At 43.2% G+C, this 21233-nt stretch overlaps 2 protein-coding genes across 3 annotated transcripts in view; one reads left to right on the top strand and one right to left on the bottom strand.

The window, feature by feature from the left end:
• Positions 1 to 21233, top strand: part of ATP11B (ATPase phospholipid transporting 11B (putative)) — a 508285-nt gene that overhangs the window by 185412 nt on the left and 301640 nt on the right. The gene's annotated exons all lie outside the window — the stretch shown is intronic.
• The window catches only part of MCF2L2 (MCF.2 cell line derived transforming sequence-like 2), a 282358-nt gene continuing 270784 nt past the window's right edge, over positions 9660 to 21233 (bottom strand). Inside the window, exons 30-34 of the mRNA XM_063131918.1 lie at positions 18400 to 18486; positions 15263 to 15381; positions 13991 to 14103; positions 10730 to 10833; positions 9660 to 9895 (exon numbers count right to left, since the gene is read on the bottom strand). Of these exons, the coding sequence (XP_062987988.1) occupies positions 9795 to 9895; positions 10730 to 10833; positions 13991 to 14103; positions 15263 to 15381; positions 18400 to 18486 (524 nt within the window). The 3' untranslated portion in view covers positions 9660 to 9794. The remainder of the gene's footprint in view (positions 9896 to 10729; positions 10834 to 13990; positions 14104 to 15262; positions 15382 to 18399; positions 18487 to 21233) is intronic.

Raw genomic sequence — 21233 nt, 5'->3', positions numbered from 1 at the left:
ACAATTTTAATAAACCCATGACCAAAAACAGCCTGGATGGGTTATTTGGATTTCAGGCCAACTATCAGAAAAGCAAAGGACCTTCTTTCCATTACAGCCATTATTTATTTGTTTGTTTTAATTTTAAGCTTTGCACTCTAGGTGACTAGGACAATTTTGCACTGGACTCTTAATCCAAGCCTGTGCTGAGATTCACCCTGGCTGCATTTAAAAAGGCCATTGGTTGTGCTCCCTGGATCCTCCCAATTGGTTTTGCTGTGATCCAACCCCAGAAAAATGCATGTGCTCTCTGGCTCTGCTCTGTACTGGAGCTGCTATTGGCTCCGTCCCAGACCCAGTAGGCTCCACTGCAAGCCCCAACCAGGCCCCAATACATTATTTTATTTCAAGGCTTTGAAATCCAATTCTATATTGGTTTTGACTCTTTTTCTTCAAACTTCTTTTTATTGTATTCATTCCTCTGGAATAGCCTGTTCTGCAGTGGCTTCAGGAGCAAGGTGGATTAGTAAACAAAACATAATTGTTATTGTTGTTGTTTCTTCATCATCGTCATCAATAATAACAAGAGCAGCAAACCCTTATGACTGTTTAATCTCACTGTGGATCTAGTTATCCTTCTTATGGGACAGTTGACCCATTTAGCAATGGAAGCTATCAAGGAGGAGAGGTGGAAAGGAAGAGGTTCTTATGGCATTTGGGGTCTCATGGAGTCCTTCAGTGACTATGAGCTTCTCTACATTAAAGCAAAAATCCCACCCCCTTACCGGGCTTTCTTCTTGCAGATTCTTTCCAGGATTACGATGGGCACAATGCACATTCCTCCCCATTTCCTCCCCCTTTTGGGGGGGCTGTTTCCTTTGTGGGGACATTCCATATGTTCCATTTATACAGCCAGCAGATGGCACTGCAACTTTGCAGCAATATTGTGCTATCTCAAAAAAACACGAGCTCTTTGATGGCGGTATGTATTTGTTACTGCATTTTCAGCGAGTTAAATCATGGCAGAATAAAGCTAAAAAATGGTGGGAGATGTTGTGAATAGGACCCACAAACTTCAGTGACTAGCCAATCTTGATTGCACTACATAAGCTCCGTGTGAAGGAGTCCTGCTAGTCATGATGGTGACATGGAATCTCCCAGATTCAGCAGCACTATGTCACTAAATACCAGTTGCTGGGGATCAAGCAACAGCAAACAATATTGGGAGATTCCATGCTGTGCTTTGGGATTCCTACAGGCACTATGTTTGGCCAAAGTGGGAAACTACATGCCAGGCCTAAAGTATCTTTAGTTTGGTCCAGTAGGACACTTTTTGTGTACATATGTACATTTATAAGCATGTGCTCTGGAGTCAGAGTGCATCCACACTTTCCCCAGAAATTTGCTTTCTATCTAGAGCTACAGGGAAGGCGAATAAAACCTGAACAACTCTACCGTACATGTATGCAGACTAGCAACATTCAAATACGCATGCCAACATTGCCCCCAAAGGCAAAATAGGGATAGGTACTAGAAATTAGGGACAATTGGAGCACATGTTCATGGGTATCTCACTGTGACAAGCAATTTCCAGTCTTTTCTTTTTCTCTTAATTTCCCTTTATAGAATCAATGCGTTTTTGGAGTGGAATCACACACTTTTGCTTCCCCCCCACCCACCCCATATTGTCCACAAAAGCATCAGTTCTCACAGTCACTGCAGTTGAAACAGAGATGAAGGAAAAGGTCCTACAATTCCGAGAATGCTGGGAGTTGTACGCCTCCCTCCCCCCCGACTAAACATGAATAGGGTTTATTTATTTTATTTATTTTAGAGTATTTTTATCCCGCACCTCAGCCAAAAGGCTCTCAGAGCGGCTTACAATTTTTCAAAAAAGAAGACAGTCTCTACCCTCAGGCTTACATTCTAAAAAAGACACGACACACAAGGAAAAGGGGATGGAGAGGGAAGAGGGAGAAAATAAAAAGAAATTAAGGAGACTGTTTAGGCTGGTGGGAAGGCCTTGCTCCGTTCTCTCATCTCCCAATGGAGGGGCAAACCAACAGCTCCTTCTTCTTCCCCACATGATGAAGATGTTAGCCCTGGGCGGCGGGGTTTCCAACTGAAGCAGGCTCCGATGGTCCCTGCCTGCTCCAGTCCCCCTCGCATCCTCGCAGTCCCCAGGGTTGTTGTTATTATTTATTTATTTATTTATTTATTTATTTATTTATTTATATAGCACCATCAATGTACATGGTGCTGTACAGAGTAAAACAGTAAATAGCAAGACCCTGCCGCATAGGCTTACAATCTAATAAAATCATAGTAAAACAATAAGGAGGGGAAGAGAATGCAAACAGGCACAGGGTAGGGTAAGCAGGCAAAATAAAATTAAACAGGCCGGTTGCAATACAATTGCCATAACGAGCTACCTTGGATGTACTCAGGAAAGCTTTTCTTGCCAGAATTTAGCATGGAAAGGTGAAAGTCAGTGGCTGCTTTTTGCCTTTTGAGAGGCGAAATGGGTTCCGAATCTAAGCATGTCCCTTATGAGCCTGCCCGTGCTTTGAGATTTTCTGGAGAAGCCCTTCTTTCAGTCCCGCCATCTTCACAGGCGCGCTTGGTGGGAACATGGGACAGGGCCTTCTCGGTGGCTGCTCCGGTGCTCTGGAACTCTCTTCCTGGGGAAGCTAGGCTGGCTCCCTTCTTGATGGGCTTTCGGAAGCAGGCAAAAACTTGTTTGTTCCAGCAGGCCTTTGGAGAATAATCTGGCCCTCCATCATCATTATTATTATTATTATTATTATTATTATTATTATTTATATAGCACCATCAATGTACATGGTGCTGTACAGAGTAAAACAGTAAATAGCAAGACCCTGCCGCATAGGCTTACATTCTAATAAAACCATAATAAAACAATAAGGAGGGGAAGAGAAAGCAAAGAGGCACAGGGTAGGGTAACAGGCACTGGGTAGGGTAAAACTAACAAAACTCCATCTATGTAAAGGACTTGTACAATTGTCGTGTATTTTAAATGTTTGTGTTTTAATATTGTATTTCTTTCCAATTTTGGTACATTTCTTTTCCTAGGTTTAAAATGTATATGATTTATTTATTTATTTATTTATTTATTTATTTATTTATTACATTTTTATACCGCCCAATAGCCGAAGCTCTCTTTTAAATTTTGTAAGGCTATTATTATTATTAATAATAATAATGTCATGTTACTAAAGGGATGATATATTTCCTAAGAACTATGTAGCCCCCTAGTGGACAATGTTTTGTATTTCATCTACTTATAGCAATCCATAATATGGGATGCAGATTCCTAGCAGTATTGCAATGAACCATGACATTGCATTTCCATACTTGCAATGTGGTTGCAATGTGGTTGCTGTGGTCAATCTGACACATATAATAAGTACTAGTAAGTTTCACATTTTAATTGTTTGACCACAACAAAAATCTGGCACATTGTGCTCTTAGGACCAGCATTTGTTGCACACTGCACTGGGATGTAAAACTCACTAGTGAAAATTTTGGGATCTGCCATGGTCTTGGAGAGCTTTTGACGCTGTTCAGTTGACACGCTAAGCTGCAGTGGTTAAGCATTTTGAGCTAAATATTATGACTTACCGTGTCGTGTGAACCATGACTTAGCGGGTTGTGTGAACCATTCCTAACCTTGGTGGCTACACGATCCGTTAAACATGCTCACTAACCATTTACTGCAACAGGGTTAGAGCCTAACCATGGTTTAGCATGTTGTCTGAAGAGGGCTATTGAAAGATATTTTTTTTTAAAACTTCTTCAGGATGACTTGTATTTGTCCTTATTGGTTTTGAACCATCTGCGTATGTTTTATTGCACCAATATTTCTCAATTGTACTATATGTTATTCAAGTGTCTCTTGAAATGGAAATAGCAGCTTCAGGGAGGGTATTTTGTTGGGACTGTGGTTGTAAGAGAAAAAGATAAACTCCCCCTTACCAACTGCCACAGTCCTGAGGCTAAGAGTTCTCTGCATTTTCTATAACAAAAACAAACAAAATGCACATTAATTACTTTAACACAATTAAGGTCACATCTCATTTAGCCCTACAACTTTTGTGTAGAAATGCCCTTTGAGGCAGATTGATCTGTATTATTTAAAAAGAAGAAAAAATGGAAAAATCCATTTCGCAAGCAATTTTGTAATACAGTATTTATAATTTTTATAAAGTCAAAACAAAGGGTTGGTTTTACACAGTTCATAATGGTCTATTTACAAAAAGTCCAGCTTCACACACACATATCTTGTAATACATTCATACATTCAGTCCTGATACAACGAAGGAAGGAAGAGAGCAATTTCTGTGATTCGCCTCTGCCTGTCTTCCAGCAACCACAAACTACAAATAACATTACCCTCGACATGGAAAATGGGTAAGAATTACATGTCTTGGACCATGTAGCAATTGCAGAAGAAGGAATTTTAGCAGCAGTTTCAGTACTAGCTGCAGCTGCTAAAACAGATGCAGAATGGGATTATTTTAAGTATCTTCTTAAACCAGCTCATGATATCTTTCTATTCACAAACGTCTTTCAAAGTTCTTCAATGTACCTAACAGAAGGCTTCTCTGTATATATGTATTAATGCCCTACATCAGTTCAAAATAAAACACACAAGTCTTAAACCTACACTTGGTGAGATGAGGCGGCTATCTTCACGGCGCTGAGTTGGTATTGCTGGTGCAGGATGGCAGCGAGTAATCTAGATGGCGGAAGCGTGGGCTGTCTGGGGGCCGTTAGACTCACCAGGCCCACCCCCTGCCTGGGCGGATGGTGACCAATCAGGGGTGACCATCTGCCTGGCCACATCTCCATCACGACTCCGGAGCAAGGATGGCGGATGTGCTGTACTCACCTCGCTCCAGAGAAAAAAGTCGGGTAAGTCCCCGACTCTTTTTTCTCTCTGCAGCTCTGCTGGAAAGTGCCGGGGCAGGTGCATGGCGGCTGCTGCGTCATATAATCGACGCAGCACTTCTGCACACTCATCCCAGAGCTTTCCCTGCATTTAGACAGCCCAAGGTATAACAATAGGGGCAGTAAAACTCGTTTCACAGCACTGTTGTGATCGTGATGCTCTGAACTCTTCGGTCAGTCTTTCTACACCACAAAACTGGTGTAGAGGCTAGAGATTTGGGGCTTGGTTCTTTTTGCACTCTTGAGAATCATCTTCAGCATCTGCAAGTCATGTAGAAGCTGCCTGGAAATTAATGCTTCCTCGGCTGCCTATGATTTTGGTTTCTTAGAGGCACATTGACAGTGCAAAAAAAATATAAAAAAATATTGCAGGGCAAGATCTACACTACTGCTTTATAACGGTTTATAATGGTACTGACAAGTGTTGGGGCCCATGACACATTCATTCTATATACCGTTTTCAAAGTGTTATACACTGCTTGGTGCAGTTCTACCCCTGGTGATCCATAATGAACCGAACTGTAGTATTCCTCAGAGGCTTTGCACAGACTCCTCAGTCAGCAGGAACAGAAACAACTCTCCAAGAGGCAGTGAGCTTCTGCAGCTACAAGAGAGTGGTGTGTTCATATAACTGGCGCAGTGCAGATTTGCAGCCACCACGGGGCTTTGGCCAAGTATGGACAGCCCCTCTGATCTTAAGCATTTGTGGTTATACCTTTCCTTGTCATGTTGGCAGATCACCGTCTTTGATATTACTAATGGCACAGGAGGACTTAGTACATCCCTCACTGAAAAAAATTATCAGCATGCGTGGGAAAATCTTAGGATTAAACTAAACATGTTGATTAAGGGGGTGGGATTCTGAAAGGTGTATTTTAAAAATTGTCTGAACCTTGACATTTCAGAGTTTGGGCCGGAGTTTGTCATGTGCAAATAGTTGCAGGCAACTACGGAACATCGAAAGATGTTCAAAAAGACAGATGAACATGCAGAGTGGGTGTAGATGGCATCAGCTGTACCCAAAAGGCTGCTCTCCACTCAAATCCCTCTTGATGTCTGGGACTGGGAATAAATTCTAATATCTCAGTATTATTGTCTGTGTGCATTCTGGCACATGACGAAACAGAAAAAGATTTGTAATTTGTTTTGCAAAATACAGAGTGTACACACAGAGTGAGAGAAAGAGAGGGGAAGTGCTACTGAAATAATTAATAAATTGTGATGACTACATAGAAAGATTGTCTACAGTTTGGCTGTGCCTAGAGAATTCCAGCAGCAAATGAAATGGTTGAAATAAAGGACAAAGGGATGGGGGGTTAGGCATGGAAGCAGCAGCACAAAACTGTTCAAAAAACCCTGTTGAAATCCTGCTAGCATCTCTCTCTGTGTGTGTGTGTGTGTGTGTGTGTGTGTGTGTGTGTGTGTGTGTGTTTATATAAGAATCCCTAAGAGACACAAATCTCTCACCAATCCCACTTTCAACACATACTCACGTTCCAGTATTTAGGGAAGCGGAAGCAACATGGATATATAGTATTTAGGTGAGTTGTTGTTTTTAAAAATAATAATCAGGAGACTAAACCTGTACACATTGGTGCCCACTCCCTCCAGCAAGAGGGACGAGGAACATGAACTGGTGCAATTATGTGCAGTGAATAATGTAATATGGCTTCATGTAGAAAATATGTAGAAAATGATAGTTTTCTTGTAGTTCTGAAAATCTGCTTCCACTTAAACAAATGGTCGAGTTTCTCATTTCTAGGTTCCTTGGGTGGAGAAGGAAAATATGGCAATGGCTATAAAGCTTATAAATTCAGGACTGAAACCAGAAGACACCTCAGCGGAATTTCCAGTAGTCTGGGAGTGCAATATGCGATCATAACCCCTTCCACACCGGCAAACAGAGTTTTGGAGAAGGAAGTGGAGGCTGGTGGCTCCGATTTTCAGTGGGGCTGTGAGTCCGTTCAGCCTTTCAGCCAGAAACAGCCAGAACTCTAAAGGAGCTGGCCAAGGTGGTGTACTGTACCCCCAAATTAGGTTCAGAGCCTCGCATAGTTCCTTCAGAGTGCTGGCCGGTTCTGTCTGGAAGCGCAAAAAAGGAGAGACAAGCTCTGGTGCTTATAAAGGTTTTTTTTTCTTCTTTAATGAATTCTTCTTAGATAAGCTCGACGCTTTTCAGATAAAAATCCTTCTCCAAGTATCGACCTTGCAGCAAGAGTAGGTGTGATTTTGAGAGTGCAGTTGTTGATGCGGATGGCCAAAATAAAAAGCGGGGGACTTTTTAGCTCCCAAAGAAGGATTTTTGCACCTTTATCGTGGTCATCACGAGGAATAAATTAAAAACATAATACTAAAGGTGCCCTACAAGGGATTTCACCCTCAAAGAATAAGACAAGAGATAAGACAACCAGACTCAAAATATGTGGACTCAATTTCCCTCTGGCTCATGTACTGACTAGCTGTGGGGACATCGTGGTCTCTGAGAGCTGAAGCACATGAGCGGTAATCTCACATGGCAAATTAGTTGTTGGACTGTACCACTTCAGATCGCTAGTTGAGGGCTGAATCTTTGAATGCTCTCCTGCCTGTCAGGGAGAAGAGTTTAGACTAGCTTTCTACCTGTTGTTTTGCATGTGCATGGAGTTACCTACACACATATTAGTTTAAAGTCGTACAGTCCGGCAACCACAGACAGTGACCCAATTTCCATGATCAAACAAGCCATGGTGGCTTAAATAAGCCTTGGTGGTTTATTTTAATCCCTGGCGCATGCTGGCACCATTTTCCTAATTATCTGCCTGGGCATGGCTTGTTGTGTTGTCTGAATTCAGGGGGCATGGTTTGTTTGAGGGGGAAACAACCCTCAAATAACCCATGGCCTGCTGTAGGGTTGTTTCCCCCTCAAACAAACCATGCTGCTCCGGTTCAGACAACACAACAAGCCATCCCGGCAAGTAATTAGGTAAATGGTATCCAGCACATGTCTGGGATTAAAACATGCCACCATGGCTTATTTGATCACTGGCCCAGTGTGTGTCTGCTGACCATGCAGTCTAGTTCTTAGCTTAATTTTTCCATCTATAAAGCAGGATTAAGAGTGCCCTGCTTCACAGGAAGGATGGATGGATAGCGATTCTGCAAACTAAACACATTTTGTAGATGCTCAATAATAAGAATGACAAATAGGAACAGGACACTTTAAATTTGAATTATTGTGTTGACAAATTTACTGCGGAAATGGCCTATAATTTCAGTCCCAGCGTTGCTATGCAAAGAAGTATTTCTGCACTAAACTCTTCCATTGTTAGAACACTTAGATAAATCTTGGATTTTGTCCATGGCACAGCCAGGGCCAGCCTAACTGCACAAACGAACCCTGCACTCAATTGATGTGCCACTCAAGCTGCATGCAATCTGAGAGAGGCATCCCAGCATCCCTTGCAACGTTGCGAAGGATTCTGGGTCACACTGCTCAGGTTGTGTGGTGGAGCTGCTTGGTGGTAGAAAGAACACGAAAGTGGGGGGGGTTGCTTTACCTGGATTTTTCTCCATTTACCAGCCTTACATACAGCATCCGTCAAGTAGCCCTATTCCCAGATCAACATTTGTTTCACACATTACGCTACTAGTAGCTTTGCGGGACCAGTAGTTTTGGGACCTCACTTTCCCATTCGCCATCAAAATGCCTTCATGCAAAACGTATTTATATATTTCTTTCCCCCCTGGAGCTCACAAGTGCCTTCTGTCCTGTGAATCTGAACGCCTCTGGCAAGTCGAGATATTGTCCATGGTGGGCACAGTCTTTCTTAAACTAGGAGGACATGGCAGCACATCTTTAAACATGACCACATGTTCTCCTCAGCAGTAGGTCCATTTGCAAGTACCTAAACATATTGGGGACATCATATGGGGATGCATTAAATATTTGGAGAGGTGCTCTGAATTCTGTTCCAGAGCCCAGCATATGATAATGTCTAACATGCATTCTACTCAAATGTAAAACATTGAATGGCAGCATCAGACAGAACTGTCAGCACCGAATGCCAAGGGACATGTTCCCTCAATCACACATGGGGGTGGGTGGGGGTGGAATTAGGCACCCTTCCGATACCACAAATATATCCCAGAACTGCCAGCAGTAGCTATCCCCGGTCTTTGCTTAGCTCATACCATTCTTTACTCCCAAGATGCCCATCTGATTCCAACCACCATCCAAAACACCTTGTCGAGAGAAGAACATAGCCCAAACCATATCACACCCTTCGTGTTGTGCAAAGGCATAGCGGTAGGCTCAGGTTCAGGAACTGCATCTTCTTGACCATCACCCAACCTATTTTCGTTTTTTTTGCTGTTCATGATTGTCTTGAGATACTCAAAGCCCACATTGATCAAGCCACGGAGAACAAGGAGAGGCTGAGCAGCAGATCGAAGTGGACAAAGGAATCTGAGATGGTTTCTGCAACAGAGTATCATCTGGGGCATCTGCACGTCTGTCTTTAAATAAGCACGGTATCCACAAAGCTGAGAGCAGAGTGACTATTCACTGCTCTTAGTCTAATTGAGGCAAGACCCTTTTAGTAGTTCTAAAAATGTGGTGCAAAAAAGCACAATGTGGGCGTGTTTGTCAAATACAAAGATAGCTTTGACACCTTGGAAGCTTAAATTATCCTCCAGGTTTCCTAGCTCATTGAGTTGTTGTTGTTTTATTTTAAAAAATGTATTTCATGCTGATGAAATTTCACAGAATTCTGAAGTGCAGAGCTTCTGGGAAAGGCGATTGGGTCCAGCATCTGCCAATCAACAGAGAAGAAGATGGAGTCCTGAGGAAATGCAGCAAGGTGTGTTCAGCTCCCAGCTTTCTGTTCAGCTGTTAAACTTCTGGGCAGCTCGCTCTCCTTCAATCCAGAGTTTGTGGATGCGGTGCTGTGGGTACCAATGTAGACATCTGAAAGAGGAATGCACCTGTATTGGTAAGGATGGCCTTGCTGGTGGAAATACCAGGAAATGCCTGGGCATGGGAATATTCCTTAGAACAGTTTCCCACCCACTTTTAGGATTCTAGCTTTCTGGTGGAGATTTGCACAGGATATTGCTGCTGCTGCCGCCATCCTCTCGGACCTCATCCTCAACTGAAACCAAGCCCTTGCAGCTACATTTTTGCACCAACAGCCCTTCAATTTTGCCATTCCTCCCCTCCCTCTCTCGTCTGCCCCGCAACAGAGGAGAACACCCTCACTTCCTAGGGTTTTTGCCAAGCCTTCTTGAGCATGGTGAAGAGCAGGCGTTCCCATCAGGACCACTGATGGACCATCAGATTAATATATATCTTTAAAAACCATTGGAAAAGGAACTTCACGGTCTATCAACTTTGACCGTGGGGTGTGAAAGGGACAGTTTGCCCAGTTTGAGTTACAACACACACACACACACACACACACACACACACACACACACACACACACACAAATTGAAGATTTTGGAACTGGCTGGAGAAGCACTTGTGGGGTGTGGGTGGGAACGAGGGCAAGGGAGGAGCCACTGTTGCTTGTAGAGACTGACGCGGCCCGTTTGCGCTTGTTGTATGTCTCTTTGCTTCCCCTCTGCTTTGACTGTACATTTCTAAATAAAATAATATTACACAACCCCAGCAAGTCACCAATCCTCTTTCTTCACAAAGAAACTAAGCCTGTAAATTTCCTGTTGCTCAGGAATTGGGGTGGGTGGGTGGCACAAAATAATAGTTGACTTTTCTAGGGGGAGCAACAGAAAACGTTGTTACCTGCATGGCTGTTTCTGAGGATGTTGTTGGCGTCCCCTTCTGCTGGCTGTAGCAGACTAGAAGGGACCCAGTCGGTTTTCTCAGAAACCAGTTTCTTCACTAACCTGAAAGTTCAAAGGAAACATAATAATTGCCTCTTCCTCGTTTCTTCCACTGTAGCCTTCAAGGAAATTCATGCAATGTGCCTGAGTTAGGATAGAGAAACTACTAGTAGGTGTGGATCAATGGCTGAATTCATACAGCATGACAACCCACACTCAAGGTTGAGTATGGGTTGACTGTGGGTTGTCATCAAACCAGGGGTTGTTGTGTTGTGTGAATCCAGCCACTCTTAACAAACCATGGTTTGTTAACTATAAACAAACTACAGTTCACAATCCAATAACAACAATGGTTTGTTAACTGCAATCAACCCACAGTTCATAATCCAACAACAAACCATGGGTTCTCTTCGTGGGTTGTTCGTGGCTAACCAAACATGGTTTATTAGCGCTGCTGGGTTTACACAAGACAATAACCAACAATTCAACAACAACCAACACTCAACCTATACTCAACCCTGAGTGTGTGTTGCCATGTTGTGTGAACCTAGCCATTGTAGAGGTATTGTGGATGAGAACAGTGTGAATCTGTTCAGTGGTTTTTCAAGCATTCAGAGAAAAATGATAGAATGTGACTTTTTGCAGTTTTATTCCACACCCTCTATCCAGAATGTTCTGTTAAAACAATTGTAAGGCTTGTACGCATGCATATACTGTTTTCCACTTTCTGTTTTGTAATATTTATCTTAATATAGGTTCCTACACTAAGTAAATATGTATGTAGCCCCTGGGGTCAAAAAGGTTACCCAGTCCCGGTGTAGGAGGTTAGCCACTAGATGGACCCTGGCCAAATCCTGCACCAAGAAAGGTGCTCTCTGCCTCCTTACCTCCCCAGTTGCCAATTTAGAGACAAAAGAGAGATGTGGAGAAAGTGGTATCAGAAAATTTGCTTCTCTTTTCAGAAGGTGGATGCTGAGATATTGGCCAAGTACCTCTCACTCCATTGTAAAAGTAGCCTGCCAGGAAAGCTATTTCACACATAATGTGACAGCAAGCATGTGAAATAGTTTGCTAACAATGACACATTCAGCATGGAACCACATACAGCCTGTGCTGGATCATCACATGTGCAACCCTAAAGACTAACAAATTTTATAATGGCATAAGCTTTTGTAGACTTTATGTCTCTGGAAAGTGTTTATTACCTTCACACATATGTGAAGATGCACCTTGAAGCATCTCTGGTGTACACCAAAAGTATGATATGTGAAATGTCCTTCTACTGCCATCTTTCCCTGCATCAGGTCATATCCCTGGTAGATTGATGCTTGCTTCTGGTGCAGGAGTAGCAATGTATGATCAGCTTCTGGCCTGCCTCCAATTAATTAAACTATTGCTCCATCCACTATCCACCCATCCGTCCTTTCTCTCCTAGATTCTATAAATTAAAAAATGTGTGGGTTTCCCATGCCAAGGTAAAGGACATGGTAAAGGGTGTGGGTTGAATGTTACTCGTCTCTTGCTTTAATGAAATACCCCCTAATTTGAATGTATATAAAATTAAAGAAAATAATAGTCTCTTGAATAATACTGTCAATTGGAAACATTGGAAATATCTGTAATTTTCTGTTCCTGATACCAAAAGGACAGGATAAGCGTCTGGGACAGGAAATAGCAAGTTTGGAAATATTCTCAGATCTGCAGGGCAGAAAAGTGGTGCCTGGATATGTAAACTGAAGGGAAGTAGCAGTGGATTGCTACAGAGCAGGACACACTTGTGCTGACTGAGGTTTATATGGGTGTGAGAAATCTTTTGCATGAGGAGCATGATGTGCAACGATGGCTTGGTTTTGCTTTCTGCTGCTTAGAGATGTCTGAGCTTTGGAATGGGGAAGATGATGCACCATTAAGCCAACTGCAGATTATAATACACATGCAACACACGATAACTACTTGCATCTGCATGGTGAAAACTGCCTTCCTACTTTGCAAAGCAGAGTCCTGAGCATGGCGTCCCATGGCTGCCTGGACTTCCTCCTGCCTCCATTCTTCCCTTATGACACAGCCAGTAAGAGCATGGGGCGTCCTCACTCTGTGCCATTCACTGCTCAGTGGCCACTTCCTATCGTCCACTGCACCTTGCAGGGCTCGCCCAATACCTTTTTCTGCCTGTGGCAGAGTAGGAAATACTGCCCCTCCATCCTAACCAAATCAAGGTGCAGAATACTCAAAGCCAACCAACTTACTTTGGTACATGGGACAGAAAATCCCACAAGCACCTCTACCCATCCCTGACTGTAACAATACAATAATAACAAATTAAATAGCTAACAATTTGCTCCCCTTTCATGACTCTTCAAATCTGCTGCCAGATGCAACTACCCCTCTCTGCCTAATGGTAGGGACAGTCCTGCTGCTTTGCATCACACCATGATGCAAGCACATGCTGAACATAACCAGATCTACACAGCCTTTGTAACCAGCACAACCAGCTTAGTTGTTGGAACTGGCACCTTGTCCCACTGAAATGAATGAAACTTCAGGGCTTGACCTGCAGGAAACGTTTCCTGTCGCACAAAATTACACAATCCTGGTTCTGATACTTACCACTAACGCGTGGCAAGTGATCCCACCAGTTAATGCAAGGGCCTGAGTTAGGCAATTTCCACACACACACCCCTCAAAAAGTATGGAGGGGGGCTTGGACAAATTGGACACTCAGGCATATGGGCCCTGAGATATGTCTCTGGCGGGAGGGGATGTGCTCCCAGTTGTTCCACTATGCAAAAGGATCGGATTTATGGTAAGTTTCTAAAGGCACAACCTTATGCATGTTTAGACGGGGGGGGGGGGGGACTCCTATAAGTCCCAGCGTGTTTAGCTGGCTAGAGAATGCTAGGAGTTGTGGGATTTTTTTCCTGTCTAAATATGTTTAGGATTGTGCCTTAAACCAGGCCATAAACTCATCATGCATCACGTCTATATCTGCAGCCAATTAATTCTTTAAAAAAAAAAAACTAGCTTAGAGACGACCAAAAGTCACATCAAGCCCCCCACCCCCACATACATTTTTCCTCTTCTCTCCTGTCATCTGTCAAGGTTTGCTTCAAACTCATCTAACTCTTTAAAAGAAAAGTCTTGCTACTCTTTAGGCATGGCCAATCAAATGCCTCTTATCTGTGTGCACATGTGTGTTTTTCTGCCTAGCTGCCATACTTACCACTGTCCATCTTCACCTTCCTGTATAAACTGCACTAAATCTCCGTCCTCTAACGTTAGGGTATCTGGGAAACAGGTGTCAAAAGGGCCTCCTACCCGGTAAAGACTGGCTCCCTAAAATGAATGGAAGAAAGCCGAACATGCAGTTATTATGGAGGGAACTGATACGGGCAGAGATGGGTGTTCCACCAATGCATTTCAGACATTCAGCATGATAAATGTATCTGGAGAAGCAGCAATTTGTTTTCATCTCTCCTTTCCCTAATGTTCTGTGTTCAAAGCTAGAATTTGCCAATGGTCTCAAGGATTCAGTTTAATTGGAATTGGCAGGAAGGCTACTGAGGCATTTCTAACCCACTTCCCTCAAAGCAAGATGTCTTGTTATAAAATGTCATGTGAGAAGCAACTGAAAATGCTTCGTAAAAAATAATTAACCATTCAAATAAATAAATAAATAAATAAATAGTGGTAATTGTGTTGAAGGAAAGACACTCAAAGTGGCTGCTTGCACTTAACTGCAGCATTCAGCAGCAAATTAACCCATGGTTTGCATGCTGCATATGAGCAATTTCTAGTTTGCAGGAACAACCTACGAATGCCAGATTCATAGGTTGTTACTGTGACATCTGAATCCGGGCACTTTCAGTTGTTCATGGGTTAAGTATCCCAAAGATAACCCATAGTTTGTTCTTGACCAAGGAAGAGTAATCTGAAGGTTAGATACCACCACCCCGCTTTCTGAGATTTAACCAGAATCAATGGAGGGTTGCAACGGACGGCTTCTCCCTAGGACTGTCATGAGCAACATATAAGAAATAGGCTTTCTGAGTATGATTTAGGATTAGAAACTGTGTGGGTTTTTAGAAACAGAGAAGCTGAGGAGCTGACGGTACTGAAGGCGGCATTTTATATCAATGTCTCCATTTTGTATTGTACAACGGCAGGCTCAGTCTCACTGACATCCTGTAACCAATTCTGATCCCTTGGAGTGGAGTAAGCTCCAAATCAAACTAACTTAACAGAAACAGCCCAGGTTACCTTCCCACCTGCCATCCAATCTAAGACTAAGGTGAGGATTTAAGAAAAGAAGGCACACTTTCATATCTGAATGCTGCGGGTGCCTCAAATACCCAACCCAACGCCATGTTCTGAAACATTCCTATGGTTTGGGGAAATGCAAAACCAAATCTCCTGTAGCATTGAGATTCAGCATGAGGCACATTTAAAGAGGTGGGGAAGACAGCAGCACAAAGCTTCAAAGGGCGTGACGTACGTTATTCGGCTGGCTCTCTTCCTCCATATCCGAAGAGTTAGAGAGTTCCTCGGCACTGGATGGGATGGCTTCGAAATCCTCAAAAGTGTCTAGCGACGGCATCTGCCTACTGGGCCACCCTTTGCAAAAGAAACAGAACGACTGGCATTAGCTCTCGGGGTGCTCTAGGTTAAACAAGTGGGGCCCTGCAACAAAACGTAGCCGTGTGGAGGGCATCTGCTCCGGGTTCCAGTCATTCCATTCCATCCACCTCCCTGGTTTTCCTTCTCCCTGCAACAATCTGAGCGCCACCAGACCCTCCCTCCCCTGAGGTTTCTGTAAGTACCAGAAGACCGGGTGAAGGGGCTACATTGTAGAGACTTTGCAAGAGGTAGAAGGAGCTCGAAGATCTGTGCTTTAACGGGCACGCGTACAGATGTCTACTCTATTCCTTTGACAAAGAGCAGCTAGAGAGGGGGAGCGGCAGTTAGGTGCATCGAGAGAGCTTCTGCCCTGAAAGGTGGGCTGGAAATATTTTAAATAATTAAATTAATAAATAAAGCCTGTCTTTCCTGCACCATTTCCCCACCAAAATCACCTCCTGTCCTGCCACTGTTATTGGTTGCTGAAAGTGCGATTGGCATCACATAGAGCAGGCGTGGGAAACCTTTTATAGCCCGAGGGCCGAATAAGACGTTGGATAGGCTTTTGGGGGCTGCATTCCACTGGTGGGCAGAGACAAGGGCAAAGGTGGGAGGGCCCAAGACAAAAGGGGTGGGCCCAGCACAAAAGCAGGGAAACCACCACACGTTCAGTGGGGGTGGGTGGGAGGAGCCAAGGAAAGGGGTGTGGCCATCTAGGTAACTCTGGAGGGCCTGATTGGGCTGGATTTGTCCTCTAGCCTGAGCTTCCCCACCACTGACATAGAGGCAAATGGCAGGGCAGGGGCCAATCTTCACAAGGAAAACAGCACAGAGAGGAAAGATTCACACACACACACACACACACACACACACACACGCCTCGTGCTGCGCTCCCCATCCAGCTCAGATCCAGGGCTCAGCAGCTGCTTTTTGTGCAAGGAAGAGAGTAGACAGTTGTGAGTATGGGCTTTAATGCGCATACTAAACGTTACACGTGGCCTGATCCTTTGTCAGAGGAGTTTCACAAATGGGGCTCCGTCCCATCAAGGCTTATGCCACAATAAAATTTGCTAGCCTTTCAGGTGCCACACAGAATGCTTTCTTGTTTTATTGGGGTGAGCGTGCACTAATAACGCAGGCTCTTTTTAAGTGGTTTCTCTGCGGCAGCAACTGCGTTGGGACCACATTCCGTTTCCCTAGGAAATTGATTGATTGATTGATTGATTGATTGATTTAAAAGATTTCTAAACCACCCTTCACCCATTCGTTTCAAGACTGCTGTAGAAGAGACATAAAATATTTAAATAAAATTCAAATATAATAAAAACACTCCTTTCATAACAAATTATTTTCTACAGTGCCATGTGTATTGATGGCAATATAACAAGAAGAAGAAGAAGTAGTAGCAGCAAAAAAACTAGAACATCTACAAGCAGACTGAGACAACCGAACCCTTTAAGCTGTTAGGGGGCAATGAGAAAAGTCTTAATCTGGTGCCAGAAAGATTGTAATGCCAGCACCAGTTGTGTCTCTTTGTGGAGGGCATTCCAGAAATTCTGAGCTTTGAATCAGGCCACAGACCAGATTCTAAGATTTATGACAAACACACTCCACACTGAAGCCAGAAATAGAAATCAGCCCAAAGAGATTTTATGGGCCTGCACATACCTGTGATACTATAGCATCGTAGCAAAAAAGTACCAACTCTCTCCTATTTTATACAAGCTCCCTTGTGTGGTAACTTAAAGATGCTACTTACCACAAGTATTCAGGCAAGTGACTATTTACATGCCCGAACATAACTACTGTTCGGTATATCTGTAATGGCTACTCTCAGAGCTCATAATAGCCTGGCATTTAGGCTGGGTTCACATGCCAACCCACAGTATAGGTTGTTGAATTCTGGGTGGTTGTGGTGTGCAAACCCACCCATGCTAACAAACGATGGCTTGTTAACTATGAACAATCCAGAAAGAGAACCCATGGTCTGCTCTTGGGTTGTGAAGTCTGTGTCGTTTAAACCATGGCTTGTTGTTACATGTGAACTCAGCATTGTGAGCTGTTCATGGGTTGTTTCATCAGGCTACACAGGCAGTGGGCAAGAGTGGTAAAAAAAGCCAACAGCCACTGTACATGGCAGCACTGCAGCACTGCAAAATCATTTAGGATATAGGAAGGGAGCAGGAGAAGGAGGAGAGAAACAAACAACCCAGGGATTGAGAAAATAAACCACAGTTTGTTCGATCGTCTGCCAAATAAACCTTGGTTATGGTAACAAACTATGGGTTAACCATGGATTAGCATTATGTGTGAATCAGGTCATAGTTTGTTCCAAATGTCATCCTCACTCCCAAAATCTAGTCATGGACTCTGCAATCTAAGGAGGAAGGCTAGTTTGGAGGCAGTTCTTAACGCTTTGCCCCTCCTGCCATTTTTTCTGCAAAAAATGACACAGGTACGTCACAGAGCAAAAAGCAGTTTGAGGTGTGTGATTTTAGTGGGAAAGTGATGGCGTGACAGAAAACAGTTAAGAACCCCCTCCTTTCCTGCACATTTCCCAATTTAGTTTGTAGTTTCCGTGGCTGCATTATGGAAAACAAAATATCTGTGGCACAAATTACGTGAGTGCCATGTGTCATCTGGCTCTCCAAGAAGTAAAGCTTGTGGAATTGACCTAAGGAGTGTAGATGTTTAAATGAACTGATATATATATATATATATATATATATATATATATATATATATATTCATGCAAAAAAGAAAGAAAAACACTTGTCTTTGAAGTCTGAACGTCAACATCTAACTGTAAATCTGTATCCCAAAGATCAGAGTCATCTTAAATATTTGTTTCCAAACCCTGCAGTGCCCTAGTTTGTCAATTTACTTTTTTCAATAGACCTGCTGGTTCCTAATCATTTCATAGGGATTTCACACAGGGGAACCTCTTTCTCTTCAGGTATACTCTGAGCAGCATAAGCACCACATCTAAAATACAATATTCTGATTCCTTTTTACCTGTCTGTGAAGCAGATCGAGGTACTGATCTTGTAGAGGGAACAACGCTGCATTTAGCTTGAGCCAAGAAGTTGCTTTCAAAAACATCTGTGATAGGAAGGGGGGAGGATGGTGCTAGTTTACATCAATCTTAAAGATAGACTGAACACGCAGCCCGTCCTGGTGACTTTCCTTGCTTGCACCATGTTGAGCAGGCCAGATTTCTTCAACGCCACATACATAAGATTGTCTCTTTATACTCTGGATTAATTATTCTGAAATCAGGACTAGCTCTCCCAAACAGGCAGACTTAGGGTGAAGACATAGGAAACATTCTAAGAACATTCACAACAGGGGGGGATCTACACTACAGCTTTAAAGCGCTTTAAAGCGCTTTATAACAGTTTTGATAACCGTTGGAGCCCAGGACACACTGCATATACAGTTTTCAAAACATTTTCAAAGTGCTTTAAAAGCAATAGTGTAGATCCCCCCCTAGGTTCTTTGCAAATGGTGAGAGCCCATCTTTGCAACTTGTGTTACAGGTGTACACACCAGTGACATAGATAGCAGATTGGCAAGTGGGTTCCCACGAACAAGGGGGCTCAAGGGTCGCCATCCGTCTGGCCACACCTCCACTGCGACTCTAGAGTGAGCATAGACGGCAGATGTGCTGTACTCACCTTGCTCCAGAGAAAAATGTCGGGGTAAATCCCCAACTTTTTTTCTCCGCAGCTTTGCTGGAAAGCCGTGGGGTGGCAATTGCATCATATAATCGATGCAGCACCACCACGCAGCCACCCTAGGGCCTTTTGTGTGTTTAAACAGCCCCAAGGTATATGTCAGATTCACCCATCATGCAGAGGGGTTGGTTGTCCACTTTTTTATTTACATTGTTTAACATGAGACATATACATTTATTAATGTAAATGTTCATCTTTCACTTTATTGTGTGAATGATGTCACAAGCACTAGCCAGTATGAGCTCACCACGTTCAGCTTTTCCCTAGTTAAAAATGAATAGGTTTCTTCAGAACTTACGATGGGACAGAAACATGTATCTGCGTTCAGATGACATTGGCAGCGCTATCAAACTACCTCCACAACACTCTTAAAATGTTATGTCTGTCTTCACCCTAAGTATCTGCCTAGGGTGGCACAATCTGATAAATTCCTGCCATGCTAGGGGATGCATGCAAGAGGATTTGCATTCTGCTTCTAGCATGGCCAGCTCCCCATGCTAACAGAGGGTGCACTCTAGAAACAAAAGAATAAATTCCAGACTCTTCTAGGGTGAGGAGAGGTCTAATCCAGACACAGTGCTGGACCACAAGTCCTATTATCCTTGCCCATTGGCCATGCTGGCTGGGGCTGATGGGAGTTCACATTGCGTCTAATGTGCACCTGAAGTCTGCATGGGGAGCCAGCTTTGTCCCAAACCCCTCTCCCCTCCCAGGATAGAAAAAGTTAACCCTGCTCTGCCGTGATTAAATGCTCACCCTCGTTCCATACCAATAGAATGCTTTGCTCCCCACATAGGCATGCACTGAAAAAGGGGGTTAAGTGTGTTACATCATGGGACACATGCAACCAAAGAATACCAATGGGACTGTAGCTGCACCCATTCACTCTGGGAGCCATTTTATTTATTTAAGGTATTTCTGGGCCGCCTTTCAGGGCAGAAGCCCTCCCAAGATGGTTTACATTTATGGTGCAAGCCTAGAAAGTCCTATTGACTTCAATGAGATGTACTCCCGAGTAAGTGTGTCTACACCTGCAGCCTTAGTGGAGGAAAGGAAATCGGCAGCAAGGGTGGAATGGTTACATCAACATGCAACCGAGGAAGCAGGAACAAATTACAAGCGGCATTCAGCAAACCCAAGAGACAAATGAATGACATATATTCAAGAGAGAGAAAATGGAATGGAATAAATGAATGGAGCAATGAAGAAAAGGCCGTGGACATAAAGAGATGGTGCCAAGTCCCACACCTCACCCCTTCACAAGGGATGCTATCATGACTGCCTTTTATTCGGATTGCGAAACTTGTGAATGTGGCATAGAAAGTGGAAATGAACCATTTAAAAACAGAGTACTGTGCTAGGCTCTGCAGCTTTAACATTACATTCAAATAAGAAGGGAAATCCAAAACAGTGCAGCCCCATATCTGTGTGCTCAGAAGTAAGTCCCACTGACTGGATTCACATGATCACATCAACCCACCCTGGTTTAATTAAGCCAAGGTGCATCACAGCATATGCCAGCGGCCATTTTGAATAGTCAGCCCCCGGTGGAGGGTGCTGCTGCCGCTGCCATGGTTTCGTCATGTTGTCCAAATCTGGCTGATAGGGCTTGTTTTCAATTATTATGAGCCATTTTGAGCACTCCTTAGTGGGGTGGAAAAGTGAGCTAAAAAATTCTGCAACTGACAGCACAATCCTATGTATATCACATCAGAAGTACTTCTCATTAAGTCCAGGTAAGCGGTATAGGAGTGCAACCTAACTAAATCAATACATTGGAGGAAGCTGAAAGCTATTATGGTGACTGCTATCAGTTTTGTTTATTGATTTTTTAAAAAATTGCTGGTCTTATTTTGATGCTGGTTTTAGCATTTTGAATTTTAAATGTTTTTTTCTCTGTTTTATTTTAATTTATTGTTTCTGTTAGCCAAGTTGAGGCCTACTTTTGTACTAAAAATGAGATGCATGTAAATAAATTAATAATTAATAATAATAATTCCAGAAACACTGTAAGACTTTTTTTGTTTGGTTATTCTTTTGCACTCTGTGCTGAGCTGCAAAGGGTAATTTTTAAAATTGCTCTTCATTTAAAAATTTTAAGTTGATGTTTAC

This window comes from Elgaria multicarinata, chromosome 8, assembly GCF_023053635.1.
Source record: "Elgaria multicarinata webbii isolate HBS135686 ecotype San Diego chromosome 8, rElgMul1.1.pri, whole genome shotgun sequence".
Lineage (NCBI taxonomy): Eukaryota > Metazoa > Chordata > Lepidosauria > Squamata > Anguidae > Elgaria > Elgaria multicarinata.
The sequence above is the reverse complement of the archived record's forward strand: the minus strand, read 5'-3'. Positions and strand labels throughout refer to the sequence as shown.